Source organism: Doryrhamphus excisus, chromosome 23, assembly GCF_030265055.1.
Source record: "Doryrhamphus excisus isolate RoL2022-K1 chromosome 23, RoL_Dexc_1.0, whole genome shotgun sequence".
NCBI classification, from domain to species: Eukaryota; Metazoa; Chordata; class Actinopteri; order Syngnathiformes; family Syngnathidae; genus Doryrhamphus; species Doryrhamphus excisus.
The window spans coordinates 7,870,745-7,891,145 of record NC_080488.1 but is presented as its reverse complement, the minus strand read 5'-3'; the positions used below and the strand labels follow the sequence as shown (position 1 = coordinate 7,891,145).

Genomic DNA, 20,401 nt, shown 5'->3' with positions numbered 1-20,401 from the left:
CACCACAGTGTGACTTCTAGCCTCTTGCCTTTCACCCATCATATCTTTTTTCCGAAATCATGGTGGGTTACGGTGAAGATGTGGACATCAGTTCCCATGTCTGAGAGCCATCGACTCCTGCTCTCAGGTTCTCAGCAGGATATATTTCTTAGCATGATCAAGGCCTTCCGCACCAGTACCAAATGATAGTCCTGCTTCAATGATAACATTGGCTCAAATGTCAACAATTTGACCGTTTCAAGTATTAAATGCTGTTTCATTCACAATTTTATGGCCTTAAGTTTAAATTACATTACTTTTGATGTCAACAATCCATCAAAAATGCCAAGTGTGGCCCGCAGGACACTAGTTTGAGGCCCCCGCCTTGATATGAAAGTTTGATATGGATGCTGTATGGTAATCATGTACCCAGAAAAAAATTATTACGTTTGATTAATGTTCATGTTAAAGGTTAAATAACTGTTAATAGTTATCCTCCCTATCCGTGTGGAAGTGGTAAGTTTTTGGCAATTTAAGTTTAAAGGAAATAACTGGAAGGCTACCGTTTAGGTCGCTAGCTCTCTAGTTTGTGAGTTAGCATGTGTCTCAAGACCCTGCAGTTGAGCAATATGTTGTAAATCAGGGGTCTCAAACACGCGGCCCGCAGGCCAAATGTGGCCCGCAGGACACTAGTTTGAGGCCCCCACCTTGATATGAAAGTTTAATGTTAGTGCGCAAGTTTGATATGGATGCTGTATGGTATCATGTACCCAGAAAAAATTATTACGTTTGATTAATGTTCATGTTAAAGGTTAAATAACTGTTAATAGTTATCCTCCCTATCCGTGTGGAAGTGGTAAGTTTTTGGCTATTTAAGTTTAAAGGAAATAACTTGAAGGCTACCGTTTAGGTCGCTAGCTCTCTAGTTTGCGAGTTAGCATGTGTCTCAAGACCCTGCAGTTGCGCAATATATTGTAAATAAAAAGAGTATAGATGTGACTATAGTCGTGTTTTGTCATGTCTACAGGGCTCTAATAATGCTTTGTTCATTTTAATCTGAAAAAAATAATTTGTCTACCTACCAACTATATGTGGTTTCTTACGTTTTTATTATTTGCCGTTTTATTATTATTGTTATTATATTTATTTATTTATTACTGATTGATTGATTTTCTTTATTCTTGATTTGTTTATTTATTTTTCATATTATTTTGTGCAGAAAAAATTAAGGTATTTGAGAACAGTGGAATGTTTTATCAGCGCTTTTATTGTAGAAAATCAGAACCAAAGCACCGAAAAAGTGCATCGCTGCTCAGTTAGCCTCAATTTCCAACAACAGGGTAACATATGAGCCTTTTCACTATAACCCTAAATACACATAATTACATGTACAAAGTGTGTTTCAAAGTACATTATGAAGAGGAATATAACTGCACACATAAAAATAATTAACACAGCATATAGTAAGACCGCAAATCCGTTTATAAATCCAGAAATAGATTTCAATACCAACTATTCATGCTAGCAAAATAGCATTCTTTTTGAGGTAATGTTGACAACAAAACCATGGGTGAATTGTGAATACAGTTTTCATTCTTATAGTAGTTCTTATTTTGACAGTTTTATTATTGTACTTTTTTGTTTAAGATACTATTTTTGCATATTTTATATCATTTTGTCCTGTGTTTTGTTGTTGTATATTAGCTAGGCTATACTGTATTGTAAATCACCCTGCTACATTAATATACTTCAAGAGCTTAAATAAATGGAAATGTATTTAATTATTATTTTTTTAAACGCATATGTATTTGCCCGATATCGGTACCAGTCTGAATTTTACTCAATATCGTATCGTAAACTAAATAGTACCATAGCGGGCCACTAGGATCACTAAATACAGGACATCCATTTTTGTTGTTTTGAGCTTGTTCTGACTGATGCGTTCAATGTAGGTCTGTTTTTTGGCAGCTTCTCTTCAACGTGAAAACATACATAGTCTGAAACTTTCAAATGCCTTGATAAATGGATTTAAAGATGTATTTGACTTTCAAGGCTTTCAAGCTCGTACACGGTGTAAAAGAACAGCCGATGTAGACCAAAGCCGTGTTAAAATGCGTGCACTCCCACCTGACAACTTCCAAATCCGCCCCCATGGGAAAACTGGGAGGACACACAATCAAGGCATATCAGGCTTGGGAGTGCGTGAGCGCGCCTGCGCGTCCCCGGCGGCGAGTGACCCGTCTTTCCAGCGGCTGAATCGCGTTGCTCATCGGGATAAAAAAAAAGGGAACAAAAGAGCGACGCGGTGAAATGTTGAAATAAGTACGTTATTCCCCATCTGGAGACGTGTCGTCGCTCATATCAGGTAAGCTAGTCGTGGTGTCTAATTTAACTGACCGATATTTAACCCTTAATTGTGTTGAAATGTCACTAATGCTAATACTGAGTTGTTTCATACATATCTTTATTATCTTTATTTAAAGTGTTATCAACATAAAAGTTCATAAAAGAGTTTTTAACAAGTTTTGGAGAGGATCGAAAACTTTCCCAACACTTTTAAAATCTTTTCCAAGTTTTTAATAATAACACGGGTGTTTGTGATTACTCGGCTTTGAAGCCTGGATCTGAAACTTATGAGTCACAATGTAATTGTGTTAGCAATCCTGCTTAAACCTGCCTTTACAAGTGTGTTCGTTAAGCTCACACAAAAAGGAAAAAAAAGATTATTGGGAAGTCAACACCCCATGTATTTTAATTAGAAGGGAGTAGCTGTGTTTGCATGTACTGTACATGAGGTGAGATGAACAGGATGGGACAAGCAGCTCAAACAGTGAAGTCATATTTGTCAGCATGTACTTTTTCCCTCCTAAAAATGCCTAGAACTTGCATGGAAAGTTGAAACAGAGGTTAAGTCCAAAGTCTTGACTGTTAATGAAAGGGAAGGCAATAGTCAGGTGAGGTCATGGATGGATTACTCTTGCAAGAGGATAAGCAGGACTTCTTTTGTGCTTAATATTGCCTGAGATTCGATTTTTCTTGTTGTATTCTTATCTAGACTGGTTGACCTTTGAACCTTGAAAAGATGTCCGAGTAGACCCCCCCCCCCCCCCCCCCGCTTCGCTCTCTATGCTCATCAACCTGACTCAAACCGTCAAGGAACCTTTCATGGAACGCTGCCTCCCCTCCCCGCCGCCCCTGCTCCTGTGCTAAGTGAAAGCCATGGATTCATGCACGGTGATGATGCCACCCATGGTAGCTCCCCCGCCACCTCCGCCCCCTCCTCCGCCACCTCCACCTGCTTCCTCGTCAACTTTAACCCGAGTGTGCGGTGCCAATCGGAGTCGCCTGAGGAAGCTCAACTGGGAGCGTATCCCCAAAGAGAAGGTGGAGGGGAGGAAGAGCGTATGGAGCGGCGCGGGCCCGGGTGAGGATGAGTTTCCCATCGATCTTCACTCGTTGGATGAACTGTTTGGCCAGAAGGACTGTAAGCCTCAGGATAGGACAACCACTCTGAGACGGCGGTCTGCTCTGCTACGTTGCAGAACTCCTCAGGACAGTCCAGAAGAGGTCAGTAAAGTATGCTCGTAGCAATACTTTTCTAATTATTATAATTAACTCACCTTACCATTACAGATATCCCTGCTGGACTCCAAACGCAGCATGAACATTGGGATATTCCTTCGCCAGTTCAAAATGTAAGCAGAATTCTTATTATATTCAATGTAATGGGTGGTTGTATTTTGAAGAAATTGAGGTGTGTCATGCATTACTTGACTGCAACCACCAGAGGTAATGGTAATGGTAATGGTTTTATTTCATTTGAACATGCATCTGATTACAATTGAATGCATCCCATAATAAGTTCACAGTTCCACATGTCCAAAAGGAGTAGGAAGAAGCAAAGCTTATTAAATCTTACCATTTAATAATGGTACTCCATCTGGTACTTTTACAATCAGTAACTGTTACATTTGGTCACTTCCTGCTTTCCATAATACAGTTTTTTTTTTTAAAAAATATTTTATTTTTTTAATAATGTACCTCGTACCGAAGTACGTAGAGGTGCTGTTGATTCACTATTAACCACTTTTATTTTTTGTTGTTGTTACAGGAGTAAAAAAGAATTTTTTTAAGGGAGAATATTTCTTTAATATTTTATTACATTTATTCGATTTTTTAAAAAATAAAAATTGCATAATTGATTTATCATTAACTAATTTAATACTATCTTCTTCGGGCAAGAGGCGGGGTACACCCTGGACTGGTCGCCAGCCAATCACAGGGCACAATATAGACAAACAACCATTCACACCACACTCACATAAAATAGTATGTCAATCATCTAATCATGCTGCACTCACATTAGTCTCTCTGTAGCCCGGTTAGCGCCATTAGCTCTTCCATCTCACGTTCCCCATGACGACTAGACGGTAAACATGTTTAATACTGTCTTTATACATCAACCTTTATACCGTCTTTTTTTGCTGTTCACTCCCGTTATGCAGCTTCTCCTCCTTCATATCTCTGTGGGGATTGCTCCGTGTAGCGAAGGGGTGCTCGAAGCTAACAGCTGCTCCAGAGTGTAAACAATGGAGCAAACGTAACAAGATGAACATGCATAGATGCACACTTGTTTAAGAGGTCGGTATGGGACAAAAAACAATAAGAAACACTAAAAACGAAGCAGAAGACATGGAGCTATCTTAACTAGCTTGCACTCGGACTGCGCCATCTTGAAACAATAGGCCTCTGCATCCCAGCCCAAGTTAGCATCCATGTTTAGATCGCCATAGTACACCATATTTATGTGTCTTGAAAAATCAGTTAAGATTGTCTAAAATGGTAATGAAGGGGTTGAATTAAAAAAAAAAAAAAAAGGCTGGGCTTGAATGAGTTCATGTTGTAAAAATTAAAACTTGCGTAATTGTTGTAGAACATTTCCCCCAGAGACAAATGCCCATCCTTAAATGGCACACCCGGTTTGGATCTGCACCAAGTGCAGTTACACTTTATGTATTATTATATTTGAAAAACAAATCAAATAAGTAAAATCCAAAAGTAAAAAGTTACTTCTTTCATTGTTATGTCACCGACACATAATATAAATGACTACAAATAACTATGACTCCATGTTAGCAGTTTTGATTTTGCAGGTTTTGCTTGCGGTCTTATCAGTTCTCATGGAAGGTACTGCAGGAAACAGACGTGTGTTCAAAACTGCCCTGGGGAAAACACCACTTCACTTGACACTACCATAAATCAAACGACATGGAGTTGGAGGGTGGCGAGGGCGGGTGTTTTGGGTGGGGTTCTTGAGGATATTGCAGGGAACAGGTGCTAAGGGTATAGGGTCCGGTCTAAGCAGATGGACTGGCCATCTCAGAAGTCATAATAGGAGTCAGAGTTGACACCTGCTGAAGCCCTCAGGGATTGTCTCCTGTTTAAATGACCCCCTACTGTGAGGGACCTCGCTGGTGGCATCTAAAGTCATTAACTCACTATAGCTTTTTTCCCCGTAATTATTGCATCATGGGTTGTTTTTGTAATGCTCACTTGATATGATGACATCTGTTTGTTGTGCTGCTGCGGAGTGAACAACTTATCTATTCTATTCCTAACTAGATATGTCAAGACTTGCCTCTCAAAAGAGCCTTCTTTATGCAAACGTTTGTCCTGTCTGGCGCTTTTTTGACTTCTGTTCTGTTCTCAATGTAAACGGAGCCGCTGTTGAAATGCGGCGTCGGTTAAAACAACATACTGTATATGCTTTTGTCCCTCATATGAAAGCACAGGGGAGCGCTGTGCAATACCTGCACAATGTAATGACATCCAACACAAGAGCTCTAATAGAAATCCTGCCTTTTTACAAAGATGACTAAAAAGGCACTCATAAAAGAGAGAGAAATATTTTGAGTCTTCAAGTTATTTATTATATGCTAGGTACCAGTGTTTTGTGGATGTATAAATGTTCTGTTTTACTGTTATTTTAGAAGATATGAAAGTTTTTAGGGCAGCACAGTGGACGAGTGGTTAGCGCGCAGACCTCACAGCGAGGAGACCAGGGTTCGATTCCACCCTCGGCCATCTCTGTGTGGAGTTTGCATGTTTTCTTCGTGTATGCGTGGGTTTTCTCCGGGTACTCCGGTTTCCTCCCACATTCTAAAAACATGCTAGGTTAACTCCAAATTGTCCATAGGTATGAATGTGAGTGTGAATGGTTGTTTGTCTCTGTGTGTCCTGTGATTGGCTGGCCACCAGTCCAGGGGAAAAAGTGGTAGAAAATGAATGAATGAATTAAATTATTAACGGGTGGCACGGTGGTCTAGTGGTTAGTGTGCAGACCTCACAGCTAGGAGACCAGGGTTCAATTCCACCCTCGGCCATCTCTGTGTGTTCTCCCTGTGCATGCGTGGATTTTCTCCGGGTGCTCCGGTTTCCTCCCACATTCCAAAAACATGCTAGGTTAATTAGCGACACCAAATTGTCCGAAGGTATGAATATGAGTGTGAATGGTTGTTTGTCTATATGTGCCCTGTGATTGGCTGGCCACCAGTCCAGGGTGTACCCCGCCTTTTGCCCGAAGACAGCTGGGATAGGCTCCAGCACCCCTTGCGACCCTCGTGAGGAAAAAGCGGTAGAAAATGAATGAATTAAATTATTAACGGGCGGCACGGCGGATGAGTGGTTAGTGTGCAGACCTCACAGCTAGGAGACGAGGGTTAAATTCCACCCTCGGCCATCTCTGTGTGTTCTCCCCATGAATGCGTGGGTTTTCTCCGGGTACTCCGGTTTCCTCCCACATTCCAAAAACATGCTAATTAATTAATTGGCGACTCCAAATTTTCCATTGGTATGAATGTGAGTATGAATGGTTGTTTGTCTATATGTGCCCTGTGATTGGCTGGCCACCAGTCCAGGGTTTACCCCGCCTCTCGCCCGAAGACAGCTGGGATAGGCTCCAGCACCCCCACAACCGTTGCGAGGAAAAAGCGGTAGAAAACAAATTAAATTATTAACGGGCGGCACGATGGTTAGCGCGCAGCCCTCACAGCGAGGAGACCAGGGTTCAATTCCACCCTCGGCCATCTCTGTGTGGAGTTGGTGGGTTTTCTCCGGGTACTCCGGTTTCCTCCCACATTCCAAAAACATGCTAGATTAATCGGCGACTCCAAATTGTCCATAGGTATGAATGTGAGTGTGAATGGTTGTTTGTCTATATGTGCCCTGTGATTGGCTGGCCACCAGTCCAGGGTGTACCCCGCCTCTCACCCAAAGACAGCTGGGATAGGCTCCAGCACCCCTTGCGACCCTTGTGAGGACAAAGCGGTAGAAAATGAATGAATGAATGAAAGTTTTTATCTTCCACACGCTTATGAAATGAATTAAGATGTTGAGTTATGGGCCATATACACTCTACATCCAGTAGCATGTTGGTGATAGAGTGTGTGTGTGTGTGTGTGTGTGTGTTATGGATGGTAAGACGAGGCTAATGGAAAGCTGCTGGACTAAAAAAAATAAGATGTGTCACTGGTGCAAAGTAAGCCAGAGGTCAACAGGATCGGTTTCTTGACATCCCAAAGCTCTTCAGACATCTTCCATGTGATAGACATGTATGGCGTCGAACACCCCCTCCCCCTCCATGTAGACTGATAAGAATAGGGAAAACCTCGTTATCTCATTATTGTGTGAAAACAAAGGGCTGATATTGCTCGGAGGGAGGGGGGGGGGGTTGGGAAATGACACCAGTGCTAGTCTGGGATCCTCGTTGTATAAATGATGTCATTCTTACATTGCACTTTTTTTTTCCCCCACACAGGCCGGCTAAGGAGATAGTTGAGGATATCAGGCATGGAGCCGGAGATCGCTACGGAGCCGAAAAGCTCACGGAGCTCTGTAAACTGCTGCCTGACAATGAGGAGGTAAAGTGCACCCCCCCACCCCCTCACCTATACTTCATCTGTCTCTGGTTAGGATGATCAAAAAGTGTGCTGTTTCACCGTGTTGTAAGATGTGGTCTGTTTTCGCGGAAGGAACACGGTGAAAGATATTGGAATTGACTGTTAAACAGCAAGCCGTTTTTTTTTCCAGATTTTTCCTCAACATCTGTTCTCTTTCAGGAATCTCGCCTGAGGAGGTTCAGTGGGGAGCGGAGTTGGCTTGGGGAGCCTGATCTTTTCATGCTCCTGCTGGTGGAAGTCCCCAGGTACGCCTCACCTTAGCCCTTGTTTGGATAAAACTACCCAGCATGCCCCCCTGTTCGTCGCAGAGTATCCTTTTTTTTTTTTTTTTTCCCCAGCTCTATTTTCTGTGTGACTCGCGTGCCTTCCCTTGAAATGACGTGTGTTTGTTTAAGTGATGATCAGGAGGGCTTTTTTTGTCTTCATCATCACTCATCCGTCTCTCTCTCTCTTTTTTTTTTCCCCCTTCCATTAGTTTTCGCCTACGTTTGGACGCCATGATCCTACAGCAAGAGTTTGACCCTGCTCTGACCTCTCTGTGTGTGGCAGCCAGATGTTTGAGGGAGGCGGCCAGAGGTAAAGTAACAGCAAAGAGTTATGTACTCTACCCTTATTAAGATCTTTGTCTTTTTTAATGCCTGTATATAGAATTAAGTGGTAAGAAAATACTTTTTATATATTCATGTTTAGACTGTTTTTGTTATTGTTCTTGACTCGAATCTTCATCTAGAACTGCTGAGCTGTCCAGAACTACACTCCATCCTCCGTTTGGTGCTTAAAGCAGGGAACTACATGAACGCTGTGAGTGTCTCATAAAGCCGTCAGTTCTGATAAAGCTGACATTTTCTCTGTGCGCAATACACAATACTCTTGAGTGTGTGTGTTACTCTGACACCTGTTTATTTGAAAGCATCACAAAGTGTTCGTCTGTGAAATTTCTGACCTTGTAATGTGGCTTCTCAGGGTGGATACGCGGGGAATGCAGCTGGATTCCGAATATCATCGCTACTCAAACTGGCTGACACCAAAGCAAACAAACCCGGCATGAATCTGCTGCACTTTGTCGCAATGGTTAGTATGTGAAGTGTATACTGTAGTAGTAGAATTTGAATATTTTGCAATACTATAAAGGAGTATTCATGTCAAATTGAATAGGAAATATTAGCTCAGCTCACTTGTAAACAAACTGTTTCGTTTCATCAAATGCTATGCAAACATTCTGCAATAAGGGGGGCGGGGCTTCTTCAAGACATCAAACTATCAGCCATCCGAAACGCCAGCATTGCTATGACGCACAGGGGTTTGTTCCTATCGCCGCAGCGTTTGAAAAGGTTGCCAGGGACGACCCGAGGGCTATCTGTGATATCATCATGGAAATGATTAGTAAGATTGCTAGTAGAGCCCTTGGCTAGGAGCCACCGCTGCAGTAATAAATAAATATAATAATAATAATAAAACGGCAAATAATAAAAACTTAAGAAACCACATATAGTTGGTGGGTAGACAAATTATTTTTTTCAGATTAAAATGAACAATGAAATGAACAAAACACGACTATAGTCACATTTATACTCTTTTTATTTACAACATATTGCGCAACTGCAGGGTCTTGAGACACATGCTAACTCGCAAACTAGAGAGCTAGTGACCTAAACGGTAGCCTTCAAGTTATTTCCTTTAAATTTAATTTAAACTTAAATAGCCAAAAACTTACCACTTCCACACGGATAGGGAGGATAACTATTAACAGTTATTTAACCTTTAACATGAACATTAATCAAACGTAATAATTTTTTCTGGGTACATGATACCATACAGCATCCATATCAAACTTGCGCGGGCCGCACTAACATTAAACTTTCATATCAAGGCGGGGGCCTCAAACTAGTGCCCTGCGGGCCACATTTGGCCCGCGGGCCGCGTGTTTAAGACCCCTGCCTTAAATGATTCCATTATTTTCATTCAGTACTTTTCTTCTTGTATTTGTTTCCACCAACTCCATGTTTTGCATGCAATATTTTATGTATTTCATAATTTTTTTCTTGCCTAAGAGTGTTTGACGTTTTACTTTCATTTGGAACAATAGCTCTACAACCATTTGTGTTGGTCTTCACAGGAAGCTGTGAAAAAGGATCAGAGTTTACTGTCATTTCCTAGCCAACTGGGCCATGTTGGCCCCGCCTCAAGGTCAGTCTCTTCCCCAAACATGGATCCCATTATGAATATACAAGTTCAGCCTAATAACATCAATACGGCAGAAACACATGTTCAGTTGAGATGACTTTGTCAAAGTAGGCCAGAATGTAGTCCGTGTAGCTGGACCCTTTTTTTATCATGTGTGTAATTGTCTCTGATGTCAATGATTTAAAGCTTGTACTTTTATGTTTTGTTTTAGGTTGAGTGAGGAGTCCGTGTTGGAGGATTTATCCAAGTTAAAAAGCAGAGTGCTGGCGCTGAAAGTAAATGTCCAGACGGAGGCAGAAATTTTGCAGCTTACGCAACCTTTCCTGGAGGTACAACACATTGATCACGTACTTTAATTTTCGGGACTAATGCGAGTACCCAAATACAAGCCAAACCTACTCAATTTAAAAAGGCTTTGTACATGCAAAATATATGCTAAATTGCTGTAATATAGTGCATGTATGACTAGTTGAGCAATTGGTTTCTGTACCAAAACCACTTCAGTATCGGAACGAACAGCCTCACAATTCCCGAGCCTGTGCTGTCGTCCCCACCAAACAGCATCCATCCCGCAGAAACCTGTCGGCATGAGCAAACCTCCCCACACTGCTAAGATCCACAGGCATAGCCAAGCAAAAGCCACCAGATCCATCACTTTCTACCGAAAAGTCCCGTCATGTGTTCTCCATCTTGACTGCGTGTGCACAAAGTGCAAAACAACTGCTTCAAAGCACACAAGATGTTGCGAGAACCAGAACATGACCACACTGTATAAGCCACGGGGTTTGAATCGTAAGGGGGAAAAAAAACGGAAGTTCTAGTACTTACACACAATGGCGATTCTAGCTTCAGTGGCGCCCTGTGCGATTCCCACTTCATGAAAATTTCAAATTTGAATACATTGTGGCGGCACGGCGGTCGAGTGGTTAGCGTGCAGACCTCACAGCTAGGAGGACCAGGGTTCGATTCCACCCTCGGCCACATTGTTCTCCTTTAGACTGCATAACTCTTCAGTGGATTGATTTATTTGTGGCAAGGTTCTTATCTCTCAGTAATGGAGCTAATGCTAATAGCTGACAAACACAAATGTGACCCTCGTGAGGCAAAAGCGGTAGAAAATAATGATTGAATGAGCCGATTCTGCACGGTGGTCGAGTGGTTATGGCGCAGGCATCACAGCTAGGAGACCCGGGTTCGATTCCACCCTCGGCCATCTCTGTGTGGAGTTTGCATGTTCTCCATGTGCATGCGTGGGTTTTCTCCGGGTACTCCGGTTTCCTCCCACATTCCAAAAAACATGCTAGGTTAATTGGCGACTCCAAATTGTCCATAGGTATGAATGTGAGTGTGAATGGTTGTTTGTCTATATGTGCCCTGTGATTGGCTGGCGACCAATCCAGGGTGTACCCCGCCTCTCGCCCAAAGACACTCGACCCTCGTGAGGAAAAGCGGTAGAAAATGAATGAATGAATGAATACATCAACTCTCAAATGTGGAGCAAACAAGTAACTGTTGACTGTTGTGTTTGTCTGTTCAGATGACAGAGGAACGTCTAAAGGAGGCCGAGGATGAAGTTGAGGGAATGAGGATGTCAAGTAGAGCGCTTGTGGATTTTTTCTGTGAGGATGACAGCACATTTAAACTGGAGGAGGCCTGCAGGGTCTTTGACTTATTTTGCTACCGCTTCCAAAAAGCTGTCAAGGTACGAAGCCGAAATGCCTATATTAAAGTAAAGGCTCACATGAGCAACATGAAATACTCTACATCAGGGGTCTCAAACTCACGGCCCGCAGGCCAAATGCGGCCCGCAGGACACTAGTTTGAGGCCCCCGCCTTGATATGAAAATTTAATTTGTTAATTTGTTTCATTTGTTTTTTGATTTGCTTATTTATTTTTCCATCTTATTTTGTGTCAAAAATAAAAATTAACATTAAACATTTATTTAATAATAAAAAATTATGTTAATTTGTTTCATTTGTTTTTTGATTTGCTTATTTACTTTTCCATCTTATTTTGTGTCGAAAAATAAAAATTAACATTAAACATTTATTTAATTTAATAATAAATAAAAATTAATTTATGATTTATAATAATTTTATGTTTTATCAGAGCTTTTCCAAAGAACCAAAGCACTGAAAAAGTGGAGGTTATAGCAGAAGCATTGAAGACTATTATATATATTTATTAATATTTAATATAATTATTTATTAATATTTTTATTATATTTTTTCTGTTTTTACTATATATATATATATATATATATATATATATTTTTTTTTTTTTTTATTATTATTTTTTTTACCTGATGTGGCCCAGCCTCACCCAGACCTTAGCTCCAGTGGCCCCCAGGTAAATTGAGTTTGAGGCCCCTGCTCTATATCATATTCTCTCTCTTACAGGAGAATGCAGAGCGTGAGCTGAAGGAGAAGAAACGTCTGGAACGTCAGAGAGTGATTGGGGAAAAGCGCCGCTCTCTGGCTGTGTGCACAGATCTGGACCTTAGGCTCAGCCTCACCAAAGAGCCTCACGGTCAGGAGAACCAAGATGAGCTGGAGAAACTCCTGGAGAAGAACTTGAGCTACACCTGGAACCGTCGGAGTCTGAGAAGCTCCGATCCGCGCAGGTACTCCCATCACCTGTGCAGTGACAAGAGCTTCCCAGAGCTGGGCAGCAGCCCGACGTCCTTCACTTGTCACTCCAACAGCTCGTCGGATCACGAGAGCTCCACCGTGCTTTGTAGCTCTCCGGAGATGGACGGTACTTGTTCTCCCGTTGGTCAAGCAGGTGTATTGGATCAGGACAACAGGACTAGTATGGAGGGTGTTCATGACACTCATATTGCATCATATTCACAACATGGACGTGGTTTCACGGTTGGGAAACATGGATCTAAGAACATTTCTATTTCTACAAATGAAAGTGGACTAACCATTACCGAGAACACGGAGTATTCGCCTGTCTTCTGTCGGAATTCTGCTGCCATAAAAACCGATTCACATTCCCACACCTCCAGTCATGGACACGGTTTTGGAAAGAGTAATCCTCTTCAGAACAAATCTAATAACACAAGCGATGACCGGACTACATCAGTCAGATTTCAAAGATCTGAAAAAGAATGTGTTAACACTCCGGATAAAATGGAGTTACCTCCACTAAGTACATCAAATGCGACTGCGATGTCCGGTCCCGATGATGCTACGAGAAAGCTCAATGCAGAAGCGTTGACGACTCTTCCTGTCAAGGACACCTGGATGCTGCCCAGTCTTCCGGAATTCAGCCAGTCTCACCCGGAGGAGTGTTCGGATGTGCCGAGTCCTGAGAGGGAACTTGCAAGGTCGTACTCTCGCGTGGGGGAAACTGTAGAGTGCCACACTCTTGTCAAAGGCCTCCGATCCTACGACACCCTGTCACCCCCGACGTCTCCGCTCCCGCGTCCCACGCCGAGCCTCTGCTCCAAGTGGAGGAAAGAGCGAGAGGTTGATGCTCCACCGCCAACTCCATCATTAAAAGACGAGAGTGGAGGTTTGAAGCTTCCTGTGCGGAGCGGGGTCAGGGTCAAAAGAGGACTTGGGTCACGTGCCGGACCTGCACAAGCCTGCACAAGCATCCCAAGGGTGCGCACCAAAACGGAGGGTTCAAATATTACCGCCCCAGCCGTGACGCAGTTAGCAGCGCCAAGCCATCCAACCGGCTCCCGTTTGTCCATGCGTTCATCGCCTGTCACTCAACCGACTTCACTCCACGCAAATGTGAAAAGAAGCAGCAGCACACGTGAGAGGAATCAGACAATCAATGACACACAATCTTTAGCAAAGTCCCCCCTACACAAAAGGACCTTAGAGAGACCGACAGCAGACAAGGTCTCAAACAGGACCCGGTCCACGTTCATCAGAGGGAGTCCTCTTCGTGTGTCCAAACGGGTTGCCCCCAACTCGGAGACTCAGACTCCAATCCAGGCTGCGCCCGCCCACAGCCCCTCATCCGCCACCGCTAAGACAATACGCACAACGGAACAGACAAGACAATCTTCCACCCGGAGCAAAAACCCCAAAACTGCAAACACAAGTGCCTCTGCTGCTACCTCTAAAATCCCGTCACGAATTCCCGGTTCCAAAATGCCTCGACCGACTACAACACAGCCACTGTGGAAGTAAGAATGATGCCTTTATATACCTGGAAGTCTATGCAGATCTACCGCTTTCCTCACGAGGGTCACGGGGGTGCTGGAGCCTATCCCATCTGTCTTTGGGCGAGAGGCGGGGTACACCCTGGACTGGTCGCCAGCCAATCCGCAGTACCCGGAGAAAACCCACACATGCACCGGGAGAACATGCAAACTCCACACAGAGATCGCCGAGGGTGGAATTGAACCCTGGTCTCCTAGCTGTGAGGTCTACGCGCTAACCACTCGACCACCGTGCCGCCCTCTATGCAGATCTGGATATTTTTTTAAAACTTGATAAATTCTAGATCTACCACATTGGCTTTGTAGCTAAACTACTTTTGCCATGTTATATTATTATTATTATTTTCATGCACCAGCATACAAATAGATCTTCTTAATTAAACCCTACCTCCTTTTTTATGTTCATTTGTATCCTTTGCAGGCAATAGGATGCAAACTGTAGAGCAGGTAAAACACTCAATTTGGTGTCTGAACAAACAGCCAAATGTGCCCAGTCAGAATACCACTAGTGCGCTTGTTACCGTAATGAAAAAGTGTATTCAGTGGCATGTAGGTAGAATATTTTCCAAAACACTGTGATGCCTATGCTATTGTTTTTGTCGGTCTTAATTGGTACAAAATTTGTATCCTTCTGCGGTGAAGCCTCATTGTTCCGATGCACTTTTTTAACTGAAGAGGCCATGAGAATTTGACTGTTTTGTTGTTTTTATATTAAAAAAATGTATAACTTAATTGAATAACAGTGGTTGTTATTCACTGTTTTATGTGGATTTGTAAATAAGATAAATAAAGGAGTTGTTATGGACGATGGTGTTCGCATCTCTTGACACAGTACCCTCGATTCTGTAGGTGGCTGTCGTCATGGAGATGCTTAAGACGATCCGGGGATTCTTCTGCCAGAACAAGGGGGTGCAAGTGCTAGAGTGGAGGGTGATGGCGGGTGTCGGGGGTCCCAGCAGTGGGAACTCGGTCTTTACAAGCCTCGGTGACGCTAGAACCTCTTGAGAAAAGCAATAAAGCAGTGCCTCCTTTGTGCTCTCGAGTGTCCGGTTGTCGCACAGCACTAGCCTCTTAACCCCCACTGTGTAAAGGTGACATCATCAGAGTGGGCCAAAATGATCCCACTTGAGTTGCTGAACCCTGCTTGATGCTTTTGTTTTCCTTGTTTTGTTTTGTTTTTAAACCAAGTTTGGATCAATTGAGTATTGACCTGCACTGTATAAACTAGAGATTAGCAGAGGGCAAATTAACATTCAATTATTATGTCATGGGAATAAAGTTTTGAAGCACATACATTTAATACAGAAATATTAGCGATGTAGACAAGTCAATGTCAACTTATGGGCAACTGTGCCCCTGCCAAAAAAATATTGTTTGATGGCGGCCATCTTTTAAAAAAATTGCTTGTTAGTCCCTGGCAATAATATCACAGTTTGATTACTGCTCCCACACTATATTATGTTTTATTTTCAGAAACCACTGTTTTGTGGTAGAATATGGTTTATTATTAGTGGAAAATAATTAAATTCTGGCAAATATTGTTCTGGCAGTATTGTTGCATGGATTAGACATCCATCCTTAATACATTATCTTACCTTGCACTTGATGTAGCCAGCCATGGATGAAGGTTTTCCTCCCATTCCGTGTGAAAGCGGTAAGTATGTGGCTTCTTTCTGTGTCCTTCTTTCCCATTTTGTTTGAAATCCTTTTTTAAATTTAGAAGAAAGAAATCTAAGGTTAACTGGTTAGCTCGCAAGCATGTTAGCTTGCTAGCAAGCAGCCGTCGAGAGTCCATGTGGAAAAACAGTTGTACAATAAACACAAACAATGAATAATAGGTGTGTAATGGTGAAAATAGGGGTGTTATTCCAGGTCTGCAGGGCCCTAAATATGAAAATATTCAATTTACTATCATCCAATATCGCTGAAATTCAGGTATGGAATCCATTAATCACTATAAACGAGGGATGACTGTATATGCTAAATTACATGGCATTACACAGGCGTCTTTCCAAGGTTATAACGTTTTAAAATAAATATTGTTTATAATTGTTTTTTATTATTATTTATTTTAATATAATACCTGATTGTTTTGGCGCACACAATTGCACAAATGGATCCAAAAACAGTTTATGGCATAGACCTAAAGACTACAAACTTTCAAACAAGCTACAGTACAATAACATGTTTGTTTGCGTGTGAGGCGTTTTAAATAATTGCCTTTTGAGTCATTTATTCTGAAATGGCAGACTAGTAGTTTTCTACAAACCATATTGAAAACGTTTACGTTTTTTTATTTAGATTAAACAACAATGCCACCTAGCGACAGTAAAAAGACAATTCCATGATTAAAAACTACAATTCCCAGCTTCCGTCGTATCCTGACGTTACGTTCTACGTATTGGGCAGCTCCCCGGATGCGGCTGTGATTGACTATACCAGGCAGAAGAGATCGCTAGCTAAGTGGCGGTAAGTCACAAAATGCTTTAAATGTAATTGTTAAAGCTTACTGTTACACCTATAATATGTGTCATTGTATAGTGAATATTCTACTATGACTCCCAGGGATGTGTCGGGTTCTGAATACATCGTTTGGAACAGTGATGTGAAATGAATTTATCAAGTTGTTTGCTAACTGGCTAGCTTGCTAGCTATCGTACGCGCTAGTTCCTTAGCGTGATGCTAACCGCCAGTGGGGAACGCCTAGTACCATACGAGATCACTCAGCGATAATAATCACAAGTTAATCGTTTCGCTTTTGAGACGGTCGTTTTCCTGTTGATGCTAGCGCTTGTTTTTTCCCACGTCATACCTTGTTATTTACTGGAAGGTTGAACTTGTTTTGCAGCTGAAAGTCGGAAGATTAGCGAATGTAGCTGTGGTTAGCGTGTTTGCTATCAAGATTGGTATTTAATGTGGTGATTTAAATGATACTTCAATCACTTCCACTGTATACTTTTAACTGTTTAACGCCGCTGGTGATTAATAGGGAAGTGATGGTGTAATCAAAATAAATTAGTGTACTTTGGGGTTACCTAGGTGCCCTTGTTTGTTTTTCAGGTGCTGCAGCCCCAGTGGTCGTTAGCAGGATGCAGACCATAAAGTGTGTGGTTGTTGGTGATGGAGCAGTGGGGAAAACATGCCTGCTCATCTCGTACACCACCAATGCCTTCCCTGAAGAATACATTCCAACAGTGTTTGACAACTATAGCGCTCAGATGAGCGTGGACGGCCGCAATGTCAGCCTTAATTTGTGGGACACAGCCGGCCAGGAGGAGTATGACCGCCTGCGTACTCTCTCCTATCCTCAGACCAACGTCTTTATCATCTGCTTCTCCATCGGCAGCCCCTCCTCCCACGCTAATGTCAGGCACAAGTGGCACCCTGAGGTGTCTCACCACTGCCCCAGTGTGCCCATCCTGCTCGTGGGCACCAAGAGAGACCTGAGGGGTGACGCAGAAACGGTGAAGAAGCTGAAGGAGCAAGGGTTGGCTCCCACTACCCAGCAACAGGGGAATGCCCTCGCTAAGCAAATCGGGGCCGTCAAATACATGGAGTGTTCTGCTCTCCTGCAGGAAGGCGTGCGGGAGGTATTTGCCGAGGCCGTGAGAGCAGTGTTGTACCCCGTCACGAAAAAGAACACCAAGAAATGTGTGCTTTTGTAATGAGGATTCCTGGATTTGGATTGCGGAGGAGGAGCTGTTGAGTTCCACAGATGCAAAGGATGGCCGAGAGCAGTCCCTTCTTGGCTCCTGCCATGCCACCTCAAGCAATTTAGACTTCTTTATCAGCTCCTTATTCATCCTCAGGAGGACTCCACCCTGATGCCATCATCACCAAAGTGACTTTGCCAAAATGAGGGCAAAAAAAAACAAAACAAAACGGATCTCTTATTTTTCTTACATTTAAATTTTTGATATCTACACTTTCTTCACATGTTACACTTGTAGGTTTATAGCTTCTCTGCTTTGCCTTTATAAGAAATGCTGATAATGGTCGTCACAAGCCATAATTCCATCTAAACCAAGCTGCCCTGTTTGACTGGAGAGATCTACTGTTGTTTAGGTGGAGCAATAGTGACTACCTCATGCTCACATAGGTTCTTGCATCTCGCGAGTGTCAAACACCTGCATAGTGACGCTTGCCATTTAGTCCACACGTAGACGCCGAGCAGCTTTTTTTAATTTCAAGCAGCTTGAGTCCAGTCAACGCGTGACGATCCCGGACAAGGGCCAGTTCCCAGCACATCACCGGTATGCGCGGATTAGTGTTGAGCTCGGTGCTCAGCGTGGCATGGTCGAGGTGTCCATCCCGCTGCCCACGCATGGAAGAGCCAGCCGGCCTTTTTTTGAAGATAAGCCGCTCTCATTAAAATCAGCCAACTAGACATCTCTTGAGCCAAATTAAAACCAAACCGGTACCGGATCCTTCTAAATGACAGAATAGGATGCGGCTCAGCTCGCTCCTGCCTCCTCACTATTAAAAACTTGGAATTAAGGACAGGGTTTTCTCGATCGATGTTGGCAGCCATTTATATTATGGCAAATTTGCATTGTTCTGAGCTCCTGTTTCAATGCCTGTGTCATCTTAAGCAGATGAGTACTTCCCAGTGGAGGTCTGCATGGCTGGAGCTCAATGTTGCATAGCTGATGTCATTTTTTTTTTTTTTTTTAGACCACAAACTAGTGAATCAACAGTGCCTCTGCTGGTTACAAGTAGTGTACTCCATTTTGCCTTAGTTGTTTCAATGCCGCGATTAATTGATGATGGTCGCCACCCTGTCTTGGAATCCCAAACAATTGTATTTTCTAATCAGAACATGTTCAATTTACTCCAGTAAAAACGGTTTTAATCTACAATGTGGCCAAAGTTTACTATATTTTTTGTAATAGCCTATGTTTATTAGATTGTTCACGTCAATGGCTTCGCTGCCTTGCATTAAATGCTAGCAGAATATGACCACGGCGTAATTGACCCAGTGTATATGTAATATCCAAACATGTTTTAAATGGCTCGCGCTAGGCTGTGTATTTCTCTTCCTGTATTTCATTAAAATAATTCCATTCTTGAATATGAATAAGACAAAAAAAACAAGAATTTCTACCACCACGTATATTTTTCTTAAGCATCGCAGCAGTTTTAATTGTCATGATTGACAGAGGCAGGCGTTTTGTCTGCTCACATGCCTTATCCAAACCAAAAACCGCAGTGGTGGTATTTTGTCAAACCCAAAGGTTGTCATTTTAGTGCCACAAAAGCCTTTAAATACAACCCCCCTCCCTTGTCCTCTTCACCAAACTATGAATCTCACGTTACGTTCTTACTTTCTTCCTGTCAGTAAACACACTGCAGCACTCTTTAAAGCTCGGTTGCAAAACTGACATCTCAATGCGCAAGTACGATTCTTAACACATTGTGGTTTATATGCCTGCATTGCATGCTGCAGCGAGAGCAGCGTATAACAATAACTGCAGTGGTGGAAGGTGCCTTGTCGGTTTTTATGTTGTTTTTAGCAATAAGTGGTGGGTTGTTTTTAGCTTCACGCTGCCAGTAATGACTTTTTTTTTTTACTCAGTGAATTGTATGAAATGACTTTATTGCGGCCTGTAATAACCAATACGCAATAACATTTAAAAGGGCTGATTTAAAGTGAAAATATGTGCACAATTAGACAAACTGTGGTCATTTTGTCCCCCCTTCCCACACTTTTAACATGTCCTGATTTCACTCAATAACGGAAGTGGAACATACACCTGTGGGCTCTTTTGTTGTCGGTGTCCCAGAGCTGTATGCTACCGTGTGCGTGGTACTACGCTTTTACACTGGGAACTTGATTTGTAGAGATCTGTAATTGTTTTATATATAACAAAGCATATTTGTATAAATGAACTAACAGTGAGATGATTTTAAATTATGCCAAATAAAACGGTGGTTGAAACCAGGCTTGGAGTGTGAATTGTGTGTAGTTGCCATGTGCGGCCGCTAGATGTCCTCAAGTCAAAGCCAACCTCTTTACACTAATGAGCACCATTTTTCAAACTCATTTTTTACTCCTCTGTACATAAGGAGTTAATGGTCTATTTCCAAACAGTT

General features: G+C 42.5%; 2 protein-coding genes across 3 annotated transcripts; both read left to right on the top strand.

Moving 5' to 3' along the window:
* Positions 1-3,105: 3,105 nt before the first annotated feature.
* On the top strand, positions 3,106-15,015 carry fhdc2 (FH2 domain containing 2). The gene is given in 13 exon segments (XM_058063543.1): positions 3,106-3,136; positions 3,139-3,188; positions 3,190-3,546; positions 3,613-3,674; positions 7,796-7,898; positions 8,097-8,182; positions 8,413-8,513; positions 8,668-8,738; positions 8,901-9,008; positions 10,054-10,124; positions 10,333-10,450; positions 11,659-11,823; positions 12,522-15,015. Coding segments are annotated over 13 exon segments (3,078 nt in total). The 3' UTR covers positions 14,277-15,015.
* Positions 15,016-16,667: 1,652 nt separating this feature from the next.
* rhogd (ras homolog gene family, member Gd) lies at positions 16,668-20,249 on the top strand. Of its 2 annotated transcripts, none has more exons than XM_058063545.1 (2): positions 16,668-16,777; positions 17,369-20,249. In XM_058063545.1, the coding sequence occupies exon 2, from the start codon at positions 17,398-17,400 to the stop codon at positions 17,971-17,973; it is 576 nt and encodes a 191-aa protein (XP_057919528.1). In that variant the 5' UTR covers positions 16,668-16,777; positions 17,369-17,397; the 3' UTR covers positions 17,974-20,249. The 2 variants fall into 2 exon arrangements, with proteins under 2 accessions (XP_057919528.1, XP_057919527.1); XM_058063544.1 differs by having other exon boundaries at positions 16,714-16,777; positions 17,348-20,249.
* Positions 20,250-20,401: the final 152 nt, after the last annotated feature.